The 17,729-nt window shown below is 36.8% G+C and overlaps 1 protein-coding gene across 1 annotated transcript in view; it reads right to left on the bottom strand.

Annotated features, from left to right (window-relative positions):
- The window catches only part of LOC149067884 (proline-, glutamic acid- and leucine-rich protein 1-like), a 63,167-nt gene extending 45,444 nt beyond the window's left edge, over positions 1-17,723 (bottom strand). Inside the window, exons 1-6 of the mRNA XM_089252298.1 lie at positions 17,266-17,723; positions 14,549-14,601; positions 10,030-10,135; positions 8,323-8,478; positions 6,695-6,766; positions 6,513-6,572 (exon numbers count right to left, since the gene is read on the bottom strand). Of these exons, the coding sequence (XP_089108424.1) occupies positions 6,513-6,572; positions 6,695-6,766; positions 8,323-8,478; positions 10,030-10,135; positions 14,549-14,601; positions 17,266-17,367 (549 nt within the window). The 5' untranslated portion in view covers positions 17,368-17,723. The remainder of the gene's footprint in view (positions 1-6,512; positions 6,573-6,694; positions 6,767-8,322; positions 8,479-10,029; positions 10,136-14,548; positions 14,602-17,265) is intronic.
- Positions 17,724-17,729: the final 6 nt, after the last annotated feature.

Genomic DNA, 17,729 nt, shown 5'->3' with positions numbered 1-17,729 from the left:
AACAGCATCACATAAATTATAAAAATTCTAAAAGTGATATTCATTCCCCCCTCCAATTATTCAAAATAAAAACCACAGCCGACAAAGATTTTTCTTACAAAATTATTTATATTTGCTCTAGGCACACACACACACTTCCAGCATAACTTCCTAGATAGTAAATTGCCCATAGATGGTAATAGACCTGAGTTGTGCTTGGTTTGAAAGAAAGAAAGCCCCCCCCCCCGCCCCCCCCCCCCGGAAATCACTCTCAAACAATCTGGGAATGTGCCGCGGGCCGCTCAATTGAAGTAAGAATTTGCCACGAGCTACTTGAGGCAGGCCACATTTAGGCCATGTGTTGAGCACATGTATGCTTTAAAATAAGGGACTGTTCAAGTATTACGACAGCAAATTTTCAGCAATTTTTGACTCACCCCTCTTGTCAGAAAAAGTCAGCAAAACTCTCGCCCTCCCCCTGTCAGCGCTCTGCCCCCTTCCTCCTAACGCTTATTGGTGGAATCTGAATTGGGGGCTTCCCCCCAGATGATCAAAAATTTATTTTTTTAATCCACAAAATATTTTTTAAAAGAATTGTAAAAATATTTTTTACAATTTTGAAACAAAATATCTTTATATGTTGTTATAATCAATTTTTGTTAATTTCAATGCTATTTGAAGGCTAAGAACCCAAAATTGCTCAAGAAATTCATTGCGACCCTACCTCTCTAAGCCCTTGGTAACCCTTGACCAGCGATAAACATTCGGCCTGTGCGGACCAAATGTGGCCCTGGTGTTATGATGTGGCCTGTCCCTAAATCTATTTTTGTAACAATGAACCAAGTGACACATTTACAGATCGCTTAAGTGACTCGTGGCACAATTCCAGACCATTTAAGCGATCTGTGGCACATTAAGCGATCCCTTGAGTGACATGTGACAAAGTTTTAGAGCATTGGTCCTGCCACCAGTGCAGTTCTACATCACTCAAGTTATCTGCGGCACATTCCCAGATTACTTAGGTGATCTGCGGCATAATCACGGATCACTTATATGATGCGCGGCACAGCTCCAGAGCATTTGGATCTGCTAAGTATTTGAAGATCACAGAGTGGCTCTGTAGGGGACTCAATAGGGAGAATGTTAGTTCAGTTGCCCACAAACTAGTGAAAAGTTTTACTCGTTTTTCGCGCACCGAATAAGATGCCATTAAGAATATTTCATATTTTTTATAAAGGGTGGTTGATGACGTAAGAATCATCCACCCTCCACGTTATCAAGTCAGCAAATCGAAAATCCCCCATCCATGCTGACGTAATACTTGAATCACCCCTAACATAAAGATATCCGAAATCCAGTTATTTTCTGAAGGTTAAAAAAAGTGGGTTCAGATATAGCGGCTGATCGGCTCGTCCTCCCCCCCCCCCCCTGTAAAACCAGACGTGGCTTGGTCTGCCACTTTTAAAAGCTGGGTTTTACTAGCAGGTTTTCTATGCCGCGCGCAACGTGAATCACCCAGTGCGACAGGCCGTCTATTCATCAATATGAAAAGCAGTACGACTCACGGCAGCACTTTAGGTCGGGCGTGATTGGCAGACTGCTTCTGGAGGAGTTAAGCGTCGTGTGCTGCTCGTTTCAGCGATCTTACCTTTATTTTCGTGTTGTGTCTCTTCCCTTTAAGTATGTCCGTTTATGTAACCGGAGCATGCAGCCGATAGAGTATATGACGCCAGGGTCATATACAATGTAGCCGTCCTGAGCCGATGCGCCACGCTTGGAAAACGCAAATGCGTAACGTCATTATGTAACCCATTTCTGCCGACACGAAATGATCCAGTTAGGTTCACGCGGCGCAAAAAGCCTACTCCTAGGAAAACCTGGCTTCAGGGATGAACGCTCGTTACGGGATCCCAGGAGAGATAAACCCATTGTCTCTCATAGAATCTCTTGTGTGTGGATAGAGCCTGTTCCTCTTTTTTTTTTGCCTTTTTATTTACGGTAACAAATCTGCGAAACAGATTCGCTTTCCCCACTGGACTTCAGTTTTTAGCACTTTAAGGCGCGGCGGCGAAAAGATACGCTTGTTGTCGTCCCTTACTCCAGTGGAACTGAAATTTTTTTTCTTTTCTTTTTCAGTAGCGAGTTGTAATGTGAATAAAACACATCAAAAAAACTGCGGAAAGCAGTGACATTTTGCGGTTTCTCAGAATTTTCGTAGTGAGATATTGGCTGTAAGCAAATGGGAAGGAGGGATAAAATAGAAATAGTAGGAGAGAATTGCAGTAAAAAAAAAGACGATTGCGGCGAAAGTGAGAAAATAGTAGGAAAAATAGAAAAGCTGCAAGGTCTGCACTCAGTATACTGCGTAATATAGGAGGTTCGAGACATGGTTTCGCCGCATAAGTAAAAACTTAAAAAAACTTTCTCACCACTGGGCATGGGGGAATTTTCGGCTACTGGTTCAGCGGAGTGATGTCGTTCTACGGACCATCGATTTCCAACGCTGACCAGTTTGCGACAAAGGCAGGAAAACACGTCAAAACTAGAGATTCGGTAAAAAATTGTATTTTTAGAAGCAAAAGCGTATAATCGTATTAATTTACTAAATACGACAAAATCGTATTGGATGTTCCAATCCCATCCCCTGCTTTCACATTTCCTATTACAAAGGAAGAGAGCGGTTTTTTTTTTCTCTTTTCTTCCTCTTTATATTCAGGGGAAGCTTCCTCTTATTTTTCTAGGCAATGCTATTCATCACCATGGGGGAATGCCTATTCTAAGAAAGATCATCCCTTCAGAAAAAAAAAAGGACCTTTTCAGGCACGGCTGCAAAAAGTAAGGAGTTATAAAGGCCCTTCCAGAGGGAAATGAAAAGTTAGGAGTTTTTAAGGAGTTTGTAAGGATGTGCGAACCCTGTTGAAGAAACCTGACATTGACCTAGTGTGCCAATGGGTACATGAGGTGTGGAATTTTATTTCCACCGTAATTATCATCCGATCCTTCAAAAAGTGTTGCACCAGCAATGAGATGGACGGAACTGAAGATGATATCCTCTTTGAAAGTGACAATGACTATGAGACAGCCCAGATGAAGATAAAAACAAAGATGTAGCACCCTATGATGATGTGATGGATTGATTACGATGAGCTTGCAGACTCCGAAGAAACAGATTAAAACGTTTGAATCATTATCTATTATAAATTTCTGTAAGCTATTCATTCTGCATGAAAATATGAGAATTTTTTTTCTATGAAATGCACAGATTTTTTTGGTTCGGCTTATACACAGGTTTTCAATTTATTGCGGGTTTGGTGGTCCTGAAGTGCGGGAGGGTTGGCTTATATACGAGTCAGCTTATACACGAGTATATACGGTACTAATTTTTTTTATTACAAGTTGTCATAAAACCTTGAGTTATCTTTAAGACTGATGAACAATTCCTCACACGTTGCACAGTGTGCAGAATATTAGTTAGCAAGGTTGTTCAAGCCAGAAGGTAAGGTAAAAGAAACAGAATCCATTGTTTGTCTAAATTCAGAAACGCCAGAAATTTTTTTAACTCTTCTTTTTTTAAAGTTACAAATTGGTCACCAGCCAATAGCTCGTACTAAAATCATGAATCCCCCCTTTCCAACTCATTAATTTCAACTAAATTATCTGAAATATTTGAAAAAAAAAAAAAGTCCACTGTATTTGGGACAGTGTGTGTTTCCCTCAATTATTTTCAACTTAATGACCTAAAATGTCAAAGTATTAGGCTAATTACAGCACACATATGGGACTATTTTTTTTAAAATTTGAGCCTATATAAGTGGATGTTACTAATATCAGTTGCATACAACTGAGTAATTTTTATTTCATTAGAATGTTCACCATAGGTTCACAGAGATGCCACTGTATTCTAATTTACCTGGGTCCCGGGTTATTCGAAAAATCTGGGTCTTTTTTGAGTGAAAGTGGATCCCTCTCAAAAAAAAATTTATCTTGAAAAAAATTATGTCCCCCCCCCCTCCCATATAACTCACTGGTATCTCTATTAATTTTCTTCCAACATGCCCCAGGTCTTTGATCACCTGCTTATATTTCTTCGTTGAGACTGAGCAGGGGTCATGTTCTGGGTAGGAGAGGAAAGTAGGCTACCCGTGAATCAAGTAAATCATTTCTAAAAACATGTTCTACCCAAAAGAGAAAAAAGGTTCATTTACTTTCATTGTCTACTAGTATTTCTTACTAGTAGACAATGAAAGTAAATGAGCCTTTTTTTAGCTTGCAAAGAAGCTGATTAGCACTGAGAATTTAACGTGTGTAATTCTGCACATGTAATAAATCTAAAACAAATATACAGTTGATTCCGCTTATAACGTTCCTCCCATTTAGAATGTTTTTCCACTTAGTACAACTTATTTTCGTGGTCCTAACAATAAGTAATTCTCATTAAGATTTCCCGTTTTCTTATTTACAATGTTTTTATGACGGTTTTTTGAATAACGTTATAAGCAGGATCAACTTCAACATTAACAGTTGAAGGCACACATTTATATATTTATTAATAATCAATCTAATATTCTCTTCTGATTGATTTTACATTTTGTTAAAAAAATCTTAGCACTTTCAATATCTTCTTATCAAATTTAAAGCAAATTAGATTCTTTTTCTCTCTCTCTCTCTCTCAGATACTTATCTTCTGATTTCCTATTCATACTTTGGTTTTCCTGGTAAAATGATTTTATTTTCTCTCCCTGATGGTCCACCATTCTGATCTGTCGCCATTTAACTGCCACATATTTTAACACCTGAATATGGGAGCTATGTCAGATTTGTGTTGGAGAAACTTGACAGTGTGCGCCCAGCATTTGGCATGTTTTCTGTTCAGTAGGTGGTGCCACCTATCTAGTGCCGTAACTACACTGGTTTAAGAAATTAAGAGAATTTGCAGACTTGGTCGATTATCTGTACCGGTACCTACTGTACCGATTTTAATGAAATTTGATATGTACATACATTGATACAATACAAAACAAATAACCATTCAATAATTGTAATACACACGCATGATCATGAGTAACACTCATTGGAGTCGGAAGGTATGAAACAGGGGTTGCAGAATAAACAAAAAAATGGTTAATAGGGGTATGGTCCCCTCTTACAGATATACAGGTCTTGCAGCGTGATTTCATACTTGAAATAAGGCAGTTTACCATTTCCTGTGGCAATTGGTCCCACTCGTTCAACAACGCTGTTTTCATTCCCTGCATGGTTCCCAGAAGGGGTTGCGAGTTGCAATGGTTGATTTTGCGGACATTGGAGGGTAGGTAGCGGGTCCCTGGTTCTCTCCATATGAACGTACGACGAGAATCGGTGCTTAGGCTGAACCGGGACTCATCAGTGAAGAGAACGGTCGCCCATTGATCCATACTCCAATATCTATGCTCCATGATAAACGGATTCTCTTGTCCATAGAATAGTGAGCGGGATGCAAACAGCAGGTCATGTTGCAAACAACCCTCTCTCATGAAGTCTTTTGGAAACAGTCACCCTTGATACACGGGTTCCTGTGGCTGCATACAAGTCACGAGAGAGCTGAGAAGCTGTAGCACTCCTGTTACGCCTCGCTATAATAGACAAATGGCGATCTTCTCTGGCCGCCGTGGCTCTTGGACGACCTTGCCCAGGCTTTCTCTCGATGGATCCAGTATCCTGGAACTGTTACCATAAGTTACACACGACGCTGGGCGTTAAATTGAACTCTCTACAAATCTGGACTTGAGATTGGCCTGTTTCTAGCTTCCCCACAATTCGCCACCTCATTCCATCATCTAAAGGTTGGTGGTTACTCATTTTTACTGTTACAATTTGAAATTAACCGATTGCTGCAAAATAACACCAAGAAATTTGCCGAGGTGTGCTTGCAAACGAAATGCGTCGTAACTTACGCGCGTTTATAAAGCCTGTTTCTCTACTGGCTCCGCCTACACACACGTGTACACTTACGTATTTGACGTACAAGATTTGCATTTTTGTCTAGAAGCAGTGGTTTTACATTCAGTTCTTTTCATGAAATTCGATAAAATATGCTAATTCTCTTAATTTATTTCACCAGTGTAGATACTTTCTTAAACGGGGCAAGTACACATTCTGGAACACTCATGTAATCTAGAAGAAACAGTTATAAAAGGTCAATTTGGTGCTCCCCTCTAGTCCAGAGCCCAGGACACTAGACCCGCCTGTACCCCCTCCCAGTTAGTTTTTCAAGGTTGAGGGATCACGATACATGCTAAAAACAAGAAAAAAAGAAAGGGAAAAAGTTGGGGAGGTTTTCCTCTTTACAACTTTTTCCTTCTTAGAACTAGTGAACAAAATTTTTATGCGTCCTTTTCCGAAATTCCGGGTATTTGAAGCGTTATAATGTGTCAATGGCATCTCTGGGTTCATAAGCGCTGACTTGAAGGGATATCAAACATTTGTGCCACGTGAAAAAAAATTAACACCAGATTCAGCAAGACCAATAACATATTCTAACAAGAAAAACTTACTTCAATGTTATCGAACTTTAGACCTTTCAAAATTTCCATCAGAAAATCCTCTATATGGCCCTAAACAGGAAAATAAACGTTAAGATAAATTACATGAATTGAAAAAGGAAAAAAATTTCAGACAGGATGATCAAAGAAAAAATAGAGATCAAACTATCGCCATCAGGGACTTCTCAACTCACCTTCAGCTTGAAGCAGTGATGTTGAAACACCTCCATCAGAACTGACAGCAAATCCAAGCCTGCGTTCAACCACTGAAATATAAAAAATAAGACAGTTTTGTGTACACCATTTTACTTCCAAGATCGCAATCATTTTCAAACAAAATGTTGTAAATGTGGGGTGCTGTCGATGGTTGGTAGGTGATTGCTCACAAGAGAAAATTGATAGTAATTGATTTGTACACTTTATTTACAATTTATACACATTTTATCATATAATACAAGGAGCAAGCGACAAACAAAAATACACTTATAGGGAGCATTGACTTATAAAAATACAATTGTTCACACAATGTAGAAACTAATAACATGAAATATTTAAAATACCATATATATAATTTTATAATAATAATAAACATTATGTACCTGAAACAAGGTCCCTACAAATAACAAGACCTGCTTTAGAACGTTAAGAGTCTGATGCACACAAAAATTTTTGTCAAAAATTAAATCACAAAGTGAAAGTAAAGCACACAAATCGTTAACTCAGGTACATTACTTTAAATACAAGGTTTTGCTCCAGCATGCACAATTATTGGGAATCAGAACGTGCACAGGTTGCTAACCCCCATCGCAATAAAAGCCAGAGATCCTGCACAAGAACAGCTCTACCATTTGGATTTCTTTTCTTGTCATGAACGACTCCATTATGACTTGAACTAAATAATTTAATGGTTGAAAAAGAAAATGAGCGCGAATGTCATCGATACTAGCACTGTTTGCACAAACCGTTACTTTATCACTCAGCCACACACATGCGCCTCCTAAACATTCCCTTGAGGAATTTCCAATATGCTGCATGCGAGAACGTGTTTGTACATGTATAATATCACGTGGCTGTAACATTATTTATGTTGATGAAAATTGTCTGTTCAGGTTTGAAAACCATTGTCCATTTGAGTTTCCTTATCAACTATTATTTATGTCGTCAAAATTATGTGTGTTTTGTATGTCAATGGTGCTACCATCTGTCTCTAATATTAGAAGTGAAGGTGGCAGATGCTAGAATTTTTCATGTTATGTAAGTATCGTGTTGAAGGTCTGCCTGCTCTCTGCGGAGACTTTTTCAAATAGGAGACTGGTTCACATTCACACCAAAAATGGGGGAAAAAACTTGAGCTGATGACCATTGTGGCCCCCAATGGGGGTTGAACCTGGATCCTCATGATACAAGTCCATGACCATGCATTAGTATAATGCACATCATGTAAACACAAATTTTATAATTCTAAATCTCTGAGCTAGTACGAACCAGGTATGGTGTTGCCTGGTATGACATTGTTACAGAAACACAGAATTGATCAGCAAAGATTTTTTTTTTTGCACAATGTGAAATCTATTTTAAGCTTTACTACAACAATGGCTGTACTTGAAACAAACATTATCTCAAAATTAATATCGCTGAACCGCTTCAATTTCCATACTTTCAGACTGGTTCACTTTTTATTGAAAACAATTTCTAAAGAACCTGTATTAACACTGGATATTAGACTTGGTACGGTTTGTAGAACAGAGAATTTAAATAAAACATCACACATGCTAAAAAAGTAAAAAAATTTGATAACATGCAAAAACACTTTCAGCCTTACTGTTTCCTTGAAAGACAGGTTGACAACAGCCGTAACCAATACCGGCAAGAACTTATCGGTGGTATCTTTTTTCATTTCGATGAAAGAATTCAACCTCAGGGTAATCAGTATCACAACACTGCATGCTAACTGTTTGGTGGTGACAGAAAACAACCCCTATAATGAAAAAAATATCATTGGTTAAAACACCGCTGCATAAGTTGATGATAGAATATCTTACACCAGGGCTTGTAAAATTTAGTTAAGCAAATTTCTGAGGAACCTAGCATTTTTTTAGGAAAAACAGTTGAAATTTCCTCCCTCTTCTGGCTAGTTCAGGACTTGGTGACCTCTTTCCATGATGGCAGACACTACAGTGACTTAATACTTTATAATAATGACTAGCTATAATACCCGGCGCTACCCGGGTTTTCTTCAATGAGGCTTTTTGGTTAGCATGATATCTCCTTTTTTTCTTTAAGGGACATACAAAGCGTTTCCAAGTTAACCAATACACGACTTCCTGCACAACTCATGGAAGAAACAAATTTAGATTTAAACGTAGAAATGAATATTTCCTCTTTTTTTAAGGGGTGCTAGGTATTTCTACCCTTGAACTTTCAAGTTATCCATCTGCCTGTTTCTGCTTTAAAAAACGCTTAGTTAAAGCTGTGGAATTTCTTTGATGTACTTTACAGGCCCCATAATTAATTTTCAAAACATCCTTAACTACATGAATTTACGCAGTTGAATATTAAAAGACAATACAGACACATTATTTTTCATGCTTGAGAGGATATAAATAAAAAGTTGAAATCAATGTTATTGCATGCATATCCAACTCAGAAGTAGGTCCGACTAATTGCTTCATATTTAATTTTCAGAGCTTTGTATCTAAGTGAACTCGATATTTCAAAAATGGAGAATTCAATACAATTTTTAAAATTATTGATATGGCTGAAAACACCACTAAATTTCCACATTTCAATAGTAAAATCAGCAATTTTAACACCGATTTCTATAGGGATCACCCTATGCCTGACCTTCAAAGTGATGCTGATGATGATTCTGACATCTATTCAAAAAATGGCTCGGGGATCCATGATGTTAAGTCAGCCACCTCGTTGGGCAATTTGCCTGTTGTGGCGTGGTATTTGTATTTGTATTAATGATCCGTTCCAATGTTGGAAGAAGCATTACGAAATCAAAAAAATTTTGTGTCATCCTTAGACTCCAATTCAACATGCACAAATTACGGAAAATGTTAGGTGACAATTCCGATTTTTCAGTCACAATGGAGACCTAGCACTCAGGATTTGTAAAGTCCTGCATAATTTGCCGAAATACGATTTCCTTATAAGAAATCAAAATAGTATCAATGAACTATACAAAATTTACAGGACATGAAAAAACTTTATATGTGAAAATTTTTAATATCTGCGTTCACATTATAAGCAAGCCCAACTACATATGACTTTAAATTCCAATATAAATCATTTGATTCTAATGGCAACAAGGCATTTTGACGTACACTATTTTATTATATTTCGATATAGAACTGTTTAAAATGAACATTCAGCACACATATACAAAAACGTACTTCTATCATAAACATGTTCATATTTATTACGATTATTATTAACATTATTTGTGTGATTATTGATAACATTATTCATGGTTATTATTAACACTACTCCTGCCATTTGGAAATAATCAAAATTGGCTTACATTTATAGTTTGGCAGCAGAACTGGATCCAATTCAGTGCATTCCTTTCAAAATCTCCATTGCTGCATTCCGGTATAATCAACCTAAGTAGAAATAGACCATCCGGCCTACAGAGAAAAAGAAAAACTTTTCTTTATAGAATAAACACTAGAGAAAAAAAAGGAATTTGCGATAAACTTTTGTTTGTAAAATAGTTTTTGGGGGGCGTGTAGTTTACACACCCTTCAGAAAGTTGACAAAATGCGGCACCTTTGAAACATTCGTTAATTTTCTCTGTGCTTGCCTGCTACAACTGGATTATGCTGACTTCTTCGTCTGCTAGGGCTTTGAACCTGCTTAGTGAAATATTAATATGGAGGACGTTGTAAAAAAAATTTTCTGATTTAATCAAATGCGGTTCAGGCGCATCAAGTTGATAATAATATAATCGCCCTGTTATCATTTATTGATTTATAAATATTTCAATGCATTTGCATTGCGGTAAGCCCCAGATTTTTCATTTATTTACTTTTGTTATTTATATTCGGGGGTAAGGGTCATGACAAAGTAAAAGCAAAATCACATGTATTGTTATAGCTGCAACAATTTTACTATGTTCCCTCTTATAACTTGTTTGCATTACATGGTTATGACAACCCTGCATAGACCAGGTTCTGATCTGGAGAATTTGATGCATGAGGCAAATTACCCAGGGATTCCCCAACTATTGTTACAGCACATATGTTAGCAATTGGACAAATCGTTTTCTGCACTATTGCATTGTTGAACTTTGTCATTTCACTTTCGTCGCTGCATATTCGGCTAACAGTCGCATTTCAGCACTGATTCCCCTATTGTGTTGACAGTGTTAAACTGCTACTTTTGGCCAAGGCCTAGCACCTTCAAGCCCCACAGAATTTATCTTTCTGCATTTTCGTTTTTTTAAAAAAATTCTGTAGTACCAGTGTACCGTCCGTTCAATTCCATCAACACGTTGACAAAAAAAACTTTTTTATTTCCCTATGTTGTGCCTTGGGATACGACCCGAGGACTTGGTGCCCAAAAGGGTTGTTAAACTTCATTTTCACTCTCAACTAAGTACACAAGCTAAGGAAAAATTCCTGAGGAATTCCCAATCATCCATGTTCATACAATATGTTTATATTCAGGGGTCAGTCCAGACTTTCTTTTTTTAATAAGGTCCTGTTTTTTTATGAAAATACATAATTTTGTGTGAAGCGAAAAAATCCCAGATAATTTTGCACAAAAGAAATGAAATTTCAAAAATTTAAATCTGAAGCGTTTCAGATTCCAAATTCTGCAAGAGATTGGGAAAATTGATTCAAATTTTGCTGGACAGATCCTGATTGTTCAGCCTACACTCCACTATTATTGATGTTCTAAAGAGAGATGAATTTGTTCCAACTGTAAGTAACAATAAATCAGCGCATGAGGAAACGTGCATGATTTGAATTTGCTTTTATCACTGTGCAATGCTTAGAATTATAGTACAGAATTTGTCAATTCATTGGTTAAAAAAACATTTCCTCTGATTGGCACAAACATACAAGGTACCAACAAATGACTAGAGCGATTTCATTTCTTTTTCTCTTATGACTGAAACATTATAGAGATAATAATGAAATGATGAGTTTGAGGTTATGAGTTTCCTTTTGGTTTCCGCTTACTATGGCGAAATGTTAATGGCCATCCAATAGTCAGTAAAATAACAAACGTAGAGAACGCATAGGTTCTTCCCCAAATGTGCTGCTACACGATGCCTGTATCTGGACAAAGAAAATTGGCCAGTAGCTGCAGCAGGGATGGGAATGCTGTTGACTCTTTTCGGAGCAGTAAATTTAGTGTTTCGGAACAGCAATCTCTGAATTCGGAGCAGTGTGCAGAATCATTATTACCTTTGTCAAAAATGAAAATTTTTTGAACCGAGATAATCAGATTAAATTTTGAACATTTTAACCAGTTATAGGGTTCTGGCATCAAAAATCAGTTTTATATGTTTGATAAAACTTGCATCCACTTGTACGGACGTATAAATTAATCATAATCCAAGCTGGGCATAAGAAGAAAAACTTTACAAATCAAACAAATAAGCATATATTAAAAAAAAAACCTCATGACATTTTGTTGACTCTGTTTCTGTTGACTCATGACTGTTTTCCTCCAATTTCTCAAGAACACTACACATTTTCTCTTTCGGTGTTTTCACACGAACTTGTCCACTTTCCATGTCTGCAAAGTTTTTTCTCTTTATCCACACTTCTATCATTTTCTCTGCAGTGTTCAGCATAGTTTTTGATGATGACAAATGAATTTCCAACTTCCTTTCTTCTGCTTTTAGTCTTTGATTCTCATCTGGTTGTGGAAAGTTCTTATCAAAAGTTTTTTGGTGCTGAAGTCTGTCTTGGTACTGATGCGAGCTGTGAACAGCTTTCAGAAGATTGGCATTGACATCAATATCTTTAGCATTTCGAGAATGCTGTACATAAGATTTTATTTGCTTAATGCCATTGATACTTTCAATCGAAAGATTTAATCTATGTTGCAGGAAATGTTTGTTTACACTAAAGTCCCTCTCGCAGTCTGCATTTCCATGTGGGCAAGACATAATAAGGCTTTGACGAGCACAAGCAAAATTTTAAACTTTGCACTTCCAAGTTTTTCAGATCACAAATATAGATCCCTAATACTTATCTAACCTTTGATAACTCACGTGTATATCTTCACACTGCAGAGAAATCCATTTATCCAAGAGAACAGGGACATCTAAAGGACAAACAACTTGCAGTAGCTTTGAAACAATGTACTTAATACATGATAATGAAGAGTTTTCCAGTCAGAAAACGGGATACAAACACTTCATTTTTTCCAGCATGGTGTTCTCAAAAGATAAAACTTTAAGCAAGTGCTTGACGATCTAGTACCAGTGCAAGTGATCTAGCACCTAATAGAAATTTTTTGTTGAGAACATTCCCCCAACTCAGCAAGATCGGATTCTATTTCAGCACCAACAACCACTTTTTTCCTCCAGTTCTCACTGCTTTCTATAGCTAAATTCTAAAGCTCACAATTCTAACATTCTGAATACGTTCAGATTTCAGGGAACGTGCCATAATTTTTCTAACAAGAGCTCCTTGTTAGAAAGAGGAGAGGCTCCTCTTTTTCAAATAATGTCAGAAAGCCATTCAAAAAGTTCTGATGCTTCTTTCAGAAACAAAGCTTTCACCAAAACACTCTTACCTGAAAGGACTTCCTGGATTTAATGCAGTCAAGATAAGTTACTTCTGAATCAATACTAAATTATCTCTTTAATCATTAATTCTGGAATTCTTTCAATAATTCTGGAATTATTTTCTTTATTATTTCTTTCACTAATGCTGAAATTATTTCTTCTCCCATTAATGCTGGAATTATAACTTTCATTTATTTTGGAACTGAAATTCTTTCATTAAAAAACTAGAGAATTTTTCTTTCATTAATTCCAAAATTCTTTCGTTAATGCTGTAATAATCATTCATTAAAACTAGAATTTTTCTTTCATTAATTCCAAAATTCTTTCATTAATGCTGGAATTCTTTCATTAATGCTGGAATTATCGCTTTTATGATTTTGGAATTATCACTTTCATCAATGTTGAAATTATCACTTTCATCAATGTTGAAATTATCACTTTCATCAATGTTGAAATTACCTTTAAATTAATTCCGGAATTATCTTTCATTAATGCTGTAATTATCACTTTCATTTAGTTTGGAACTGAAATTATCTATTTCATTAATTCTAGAAATTTTCTTTCATTAATTTTGGAATTCTCATCGATGCTGAAATTATTTCTTTCATTTATTGTTTTAAACTCCTATTTATGCCATAAGAAAATAATGGGGATTGGGTGTGTTTTCACCGAGTCATGTGGTCTTCTGACGACGTTCTCAGCACTGTCAAGGCGAAGGGCGCTGACGTCATACTCCCTCCAGCTCGATGGTGCAAACATAGTGCATCCGCATTTCAGATTCCAAAAACCAGTGTCGTCTCCGATTGGTTAAAAACCCGTACTTTTTTTTGCTCGAAATTCGATTTTTTTAATCAATCGGAGACGACGTGGGTTTTCGAATCTGAAATACGGACGCACTATTTTTACACCCAAATGCAGGAAACCTTGGCAGAACCGGTTATCTTGATGAATTCTACAAAAAAAACTGGAACATACACAAAGGTTTTCTATAAGTTACAGTAGCAACGCCGAGGTTGACGTCACAGCATGATTCAAATTACGTCATCGAAAGTTGAAGAGGGAAATTTCAGAGAACCCAGATTGGCGCAGAAGCACCAAATTTTCTCCGAAAATCAACGTTATGACGCAGTATGTAGCAGGAAATTGGTAATGGCGCAGCTTGGCGAATACAATATGGACTTCATACAGCAGTAATGGTGTTTCATCAAAATGTCTGTGAATTCTTTGAACACAAAGAGACACTGATTATAATTGAATATGAAATAACTATATAAACTCTTCGAATTTTTACCTCTTGTTCTCATCCTCCAACCATGTCTTTACTGTGATGAACTCTTCATTACGCTGCAAAACCAAAGAGTAAAACAGGTAATTACAAATCAATACAACGAAATAACCATAAAACAAAACTTTACATTTGTTTTTAATGATGTCTAGAAAAAAGCTTCACAAATCAGGAAAAAAAATCTAGGCACCAAGCGTATTTATTTTGCCTGAGCTGGTACCCGCACATACAAAATTTTAAGCACCATTGCAACTTGGGATTTTTAAAGCCCTGGTGTAGGACAATACGTAGCATTAGCACTATTCTATCATTTAAGAAAAAAATCTTCAAGGGGGAAAAGTAATCTTTCTATGTATTTCGAAAATTTATTTCATCAAATGTTAATTTTACACACTCATATTTGTTAATCAGGAAGGAAAATCAACAGCTGATACATTAATAGCGAGATCAGAGCTTCGCAAATAAAAAAAAATTCAGGCACCAGAAGAATCTAACCAAGCATATTATATTTTTCGAGAAGAAAAAGAGCCTGAAACATTTTCAGAAAAAACTTCACAACCCCGATTTCAGGACGTGATGAAATCCAGCGTTACTAAATCCACTGAAAAATCTGTGTGGGCATCAAAAATTTTCTGTATGAGCTTGTTAAATTGGAGTCTAGTGCACCAGATCACCACATGGTAACTACTACAAAATCTGTATTGGCTACCATTAATGTCGTTGATAAATTGGAATAAATTTATAAATCAGTCTAGAAGCCACACAAAATTTTCTGATTTCATTACACTACATCTTTTAACATGGGAATCGCAAAAGAAAACATTATTTAGGACAGACCATTTATCTTCAGCAAAATACCATGATTGGTTTCTAAGAAATTGGGCTGGCACATAAATATACATATATTTTTATTTGCCAAACCCTGGGATGAGGATGAGACACTTGTTTACTGGCAATGTACATGCATGGCACCTGCCCATACACGTATATTTGAGAAGGCCAGGTGACCTTAAGAGAGGGATCCAACATCTTCAGGAGGGGCGGAGGAACCAAGCAAGCTAGGCTCTAAAGAAACTTAACTGGTACCCACACTCTTTTTGCAATTTGTTAAGGTTTCATTTCCCATAAGCGTGATCAGCACACCTACTTTTTTTTACTTCAAAATTGACAACCGAGAAAACCAGTGTTTGGTATTTGTTAATTTTGCAACCTTCTATCAACTACATATTTCATTACTCCAATCTTTTAGGAATTCTTTCGTAGTTTTATACATATTTCCCGCCAAAAAATTTATTACTGCATATTGTCGCGTATAAAATTCATGAAAATAGCATTTTTTGGTGCAATTGTACATTTTCTATGTTGGCCATCTAAAGCCAGGTTAACACATAGATGGAGGAGATAGACTTGGAAGTCTGAGGGGGGGGGCAGCACGGTCATTATTGCAAGGGGACACAATGATGTCAATTCATATACACATTAGATCAGTCAACTCCACCTTTGACTCTGGTGGAGCAATGCCCCCCCCCCCCCCCGCATCTCCGCCCATATCTTAACACTTCCATTGCTACGTGATTTCAAACACTGCAGAACCGCTTATTTGAAACTCTCTAGCACAGACATCATATTATTCTAATTCTAGATTTTACATACCCACACCCAAAAACCGGTTTTGCACAGCTCAAAATCATGTAGCGCTTCACAGTTGAATAAGCATCTACTGTCGTGCATGAATTTTTTTTAGTGCTGCCAACAATTCTTCAAACTACATATGAAGTATAATGATTGAATATTTCTATCACTGTAGGTCTTTTACTCTTTGCGGCAAAAGTAGGGTTTGACTGTGATAATCCCCAAACTTTTGTGAAAAATGACTCAAAACTGATTGAGAGACCATTCTTAAATTAAAGTACAATAGAACCCTGTTTTTGCGCCAAACCCACTTAGCGAATCATTCTAGAATTACATATATCAAATTGCGCCAAACTCGTTGCAACACAAGAATTCTGTGAATGAACTAAATCTGGGTAACAACTGCATGTTGCATCTATCAATATTTAAATAACAGCTTTTCTGCAAGAACGGCTGTTCTAACAGTCGTTCAAGTTGTTGGTTAAAAGTGTATCGCAAAATTTTGGCTGGCGAGTAGGGAGGTCCTGTGCGCTGGAATAGAAGGCATCGAATTCACCCTTTAAATGCTCCTCCTATATTACACGAGGGCGCCAAAATTAGTGCTTTCCCTGGTTGACCAAGTATTTAGCCGCAGCACCGCCGGTGAGAACAATCTTACAAGAGAAAACCATCAAATGTCAATTGGTACCACTATTCCCTGCGAGAGTACTGGCTAAAATCACTAAAATATACTCATATTAAAATCAAAATGACACAAAATCTCATATTACAACACTAAACTAGCAAAATAAACCATCACTTCCCGATTCAAATACACGTGGTATCTAGATACCCGATATATTCAATGAGTTCTACGTAAATAAAGGCCTCAACTAGGCGAGTCAGCACCGGGGTTCGAACCCGCGATCTGAAAGCTGTTACCGGAATAATTACGAGATAGTAACTAATAAACGAGAAACAAAATCAAATCCGACTAAACAATGATTATCGGCGATCCCCGGCTGTTATTTAACGAGAGTAATTGGATTATAAGTGCGAGTTGGAATATACAGCATTGAATCAATAAATGGAGTGAATGGAAAGCACATTACCGGTGGAGTTTGAAACCCGTTGAGTAGAATGTTCTTGATGTATGCAGAGTTGAATTCAGGTAGGGAATTCTCACTTGCAATTAGTTTCCTAATCCAATCCATATTAATTATAATTCCCCGTTAATTAATAATGATGATATTATAATCTAAAATTGCGAAGAAACAAAAACCCTAAACATGATGTCCCTCGTTGCCTATTATCAGTCTCCTCACTTTCTCGCTCGAAGCAAGCATTTCGGCTCCTCAGATCCGTACGCCTCGAAAATGGAAATGTCGTCTGTTGGGTTAAAAAAAAAAAAAACAACGCATTATTATTGATAATTTTTTTTGATGTAAATGGAAATTAAAATCTATTTAAATTTTTAAGTTTGAAGCTATTATTTTATCATTTTTAACGTGATTTAAGTATTTTAAATGCTTTGTTTCTCGTTCTAGCTCGATAGATAACGCCAATATTTGAGTTC

Source organism: Pholcus phalangioides, unplaced genomic scaffold, assembly GCF_987345545.1.
Source record: "Pholcus phalangioides strain wild (caught in Gottingen) unplaced genomic scaffold, Ppha-v1.0 ptg000028l_1, whole genome shotgun sequence".
NCBI lineage: Eukaryota > Metazoa > Arthropoda > Arachnida > Araneae > Pholcidae > Pholcus > Pholcus phalangioides.
The sequence above is the reverse complement of the archived record's forward strand: the minus strand, read 5'-3'. Positions and strand labels throughout refer to the sequence as shown.